Raw genomic sequence first — 3,649 nt, forward strand, 5'->3', positions numbered from 1 at the left:
TTTTTGATCTAACCTGGAAAGACATATACTCTTGTCTACAAAGCCGGAGAAAAGTTGAAACCAGTACCTTCCATCATTTCTAACTACGACCAACCTTGCCCAGCCCCGCCCAGTGAAGCAGGGACTAGCTATCGCGAGCCTCGGGATTCTCACGAAAAACTTCAGCGCCACACTTCTCTGACGTATTTCCGTAGCGTCGGGGCAAAGGAAGCTACGTGCTTCTCCGCGGAGTCTGTCGTCGGGAAAATGGTGCTCACCAGGTCGTCGCGGCCTCAGGCCAGGATCCAAAGCACGTCAGCTGTAAGATCCACGCAGAAGGTAGGAGATCACAGACCCTTTTGTAGAGCGGCGCCTAGGGAGATGGGATTCCGCCCGGAGGCGCGAGAGAGCCCCGCGTGTGGTAGGCTCTGTTAGCAAACCCCGTGCTAAGCCTTTTAGAGTATCTCGTTTAGTTCTCACTGGTCATTTATGGCAGTTCTTGCTATGAAACAGCATTAGTAACATTTTGTGTTGGTCTCCGGAATTAAGAGGCGTGTTGGTGTTAGGTACCGTCGAGTCGGTGTCGACTCACCGCACAGCCAAATGAATCACTGCCGGGTCTTGGCGCCATCCTCACACTCGGTTTTACGACTTACTGAGTTTTTTGGTGACTCATTAAGGTTTGTTTCTGCAGTGAGTACCTCGTTCTAAATTAGAGTATTTTCTCTTGTAGAGTTCCGCTGCCTGTGGAATTAAAGCGCATCCAGAAAGCGTAAAAAAATCCAAGTCTGATGACCAAAGTACTGTGGAATCACATACCACTTGGAAAAATAGTCCAGTCTCTAGAACTACTGAAATCAGAAAGAGGAAAGGCAAAACTGAAGGCTCATTACCAGAGATGATTGAACCACTTGCTGAAGGAGAGATCTCTGAAGCAGAATCAAATTGTTCTGTGTCTGAGATCCAGGATCCCATTGTAAGAATAACTAGAAGAAGACAGATCTTAGTTCCAAGTACCCCAGTGTCCACTGTGAGGAAAAGGCAGAAAAGAACACCGGTAAATGAGTCTAATAATGAAGTCTCTGAAACAGAATCTCATGTTTCAGATATTTCTACATCAGTGCCTTCCACAGTAATAAATACAAGAACCAGAAGAAAGGAAGCTAAATTGCTAACAGAATCAAGCCAAGAATCACATACAGAAGATAATTCTGATGCTGAGTCATCATGCTCAGACATTTCTTCAGTTTCAGAAATTGCCATTAGGAGAACAACCAGGAGCGTGTACAGAAAATTACAGACATTAACTGAAGAGCAAGTTGTTAAGATTGTACCAGGAAATGAAAAGCAACATTGTAAAGACTTAGATGAGGAAACCAAAAGAATAACAAATAAAGGAAAAGAAATTAATGATAGAAGAGGTAATTTGAGTCTCTCTCAGGCTCAGGATGCTAGCCTTCAGCAATTAGTTTCTCAAAAGCATTCAACTCCAGAGAAAAACAAAACTATATCAGAACCCTCAAATCTGAACTTAGAATGTGTAATGAAATCATTAACTCAGACATTTGCAGTTGTAAAAGTGGACAGATGGAATGATAACAGCACCATAAAAACAAGTGACTTGACACCATTTGGTGCCACTGCTGATGAAGAGTGTACAGTTTTAGGTGTCAGTGAAGAGGAGAATGATAAAAGGAATGCAAGTTTTGAACATGATACCAAACTCTCTAATTTGGAGCTCAGCACATCTCAGGACAAGGGTGATTCTGTTTTATTAGTTCTCAGCAGTGATGAAAGCCAGTTGTCTGAAAACGGTGAGAATGAGGAAGACACAGTATGTTTTGTTGAAAGTCATAGTGGAAGGGAATCACTGAATGGAGACTCTGAGAATATGTCAAATGACACTGCATTGTTTGTAATTGATACAACTCCTGGATTGAGTGCTGATAAAAAGTTTTACTTGGAAGAAGAAGACAAAGCTAATGAGGTTGCTGCTGAGGAGGAAATTGAAAAGGAACAGGATGAAAATAGTGAACTATCAGATCATGACACAAATTCAGATAATGAACTCAGTGATGAAGAAGATTTACTAAGTAGCACAAAGTCTAAACTGTAAGTGTTACCCTTATTTATTTATTTTCAAGTTTTTATTGTGAATTGAATGATACTTTACATGGGGGAACATCAGTTTTACATTCATCATTTCGTTGCAATGATTACAATCTCCTCCATGCATCATCATTCAACAATATTTGCTTCTGTTCCCTCGTTTTTTAGGGGGTGGGAGGATGTACACAAAAACATTTAGGAATATGTAATCATTTAAACAATCAAAGGTCACATTCTGCAAGCCTACCTCCTGGCTGCAAGCACACAGCCTTTCTCTTTCCATGAATCTAGAATCCTCAACTGCTCTATTTCTCCATGCCCTCATCTCTGCCTCCATCTCTGGTGCTGCTGCTTCTCTGGATAGGGTCCTACATTCCGCACATGCTCTTCCCCCTTGATGGTCCTAGGGTCTTCTCTTCCTCGACTGTAAGATTAACTACTCCTCTGTTTTGAAAGATCTACATTTACAGTTGTGACAGTCACAATTAGTCATGATAACAATTACTATTGAATCATAAGAATCTTACCCCCATCTCTTTTCACCAGACCTGTCTAGATAAGATGAACACTATTTCAGTGGGGATTCTGCCCACCCCCCACACACACACACACTGAAACTAAACTCCCTCATGAAAACTTGTAAGCCAATCATTTCGTGCCTTCATAGCCCCCCATTTTAGGTAGCCAATGTGTAAATTGCCTGTCCCTATCAACCCTATATACAGAGGGGATAGGATTGATCCTTGGTGTGAAGAATCCTTCGCTTTCAGTTGGTATTTTGAGCTACTACATCTATAATAAGTATAGGTCAAGTTCATCAAATTGTACCAATTTACACTTGTTACAACATTCAGAGTAAAATGTTATGTATTTCAAGTGACTAATTTATCATTAAAAAAGAACGTATTAGAAATAGAAATGGAGGAGAAAATGACTTCCTTAGTTTTTTATGGACAAACAACCCCTTATCTCTGTGGGTGCCTGTGTTAGTATATATTTCCTACCAATGATTGCTCAAATGATATCCTTTTGGTGATATGCTAGAAATTATTTGATAGTACAATTTTCCCCATGATTGTAAAGAGCAACATAAAAGTTAAGCAAAAAGTAGTTGCTGTTATATTTGTTTTGACTCGTGGCAACTCCATGTGTGTCAGAATAGAACTGTACTCTTGGGTTTTCAGTGGCTGTAGTCTGAGAAGTAAAGGTTTACGCCATTCTTTTGAGACACCTCTAGGTAGCCTTGAACTGCCAACCCTTCTGGTAGTAGTTGTTGCTGAGTGGTGTCGAGTCAGTTCCAATTCAGCAACCCTGTCTGTATAGGGTTTCCAAGTAGTGCCTGGTGAGCTTGAACCGCTGACCTTGTGGTTCAAACCAATCTTACAGTCCAGTGCATTTAACCCGCAGCACTGGTAGTGTAGTGGTTACGAATTGGGCTGCGAACCTAAAGGTCAGCGGTTCGAAACTATCAGCCGCTCCGCGGGAGAAAGATGAGGCTTTCTACTCCCGTAAGGATTTACACCCTCGGAAACCCTGTACAGGGTCGCTATGGGTCGGAACC

General features: G+C 41.7%; 1 protein-coding gene across 1 annotated transcript in view; it reads left to right on the forward strand.

Annotated features, from left to right (window-relative positions):
• The first annotated feature begins 246 nt into the window (after positions 1-246).
• Positions 247-3,649, forward strand: part of DNTTIP2 (deoxynucleotidyltransferase, terminal, interacting protein 2) — a 30,725-nt gene continuing 27,322 nt past the window's right edge. The window contains 3 exon segments of the mRNA XM_006830950.1: positions 247-318; positions 713-2,095; positions 3,133-3,183. Coding sequence (XP_006831013.1) covers positions 247-318; positions 713-2,095; positions 3,133-3,183 — 1,506 coding nt within the window.

Source organism: Chrysochloris asiatica, unplaced genomic scaffold (genome assembly GCF_000296735.1).
Source record: "Chrysochloris asiatica unplaced genomic scaffold, ChrAsi1.0 scaffold00002, whole genome shotgun sequence".
Lineage (NCBI taxonomy): Eukaryota > Metazoa > Chordata > Mammalia > Afrosoricida > Chrysochloridae > Chrysochloris > Chrysochloris asiatica.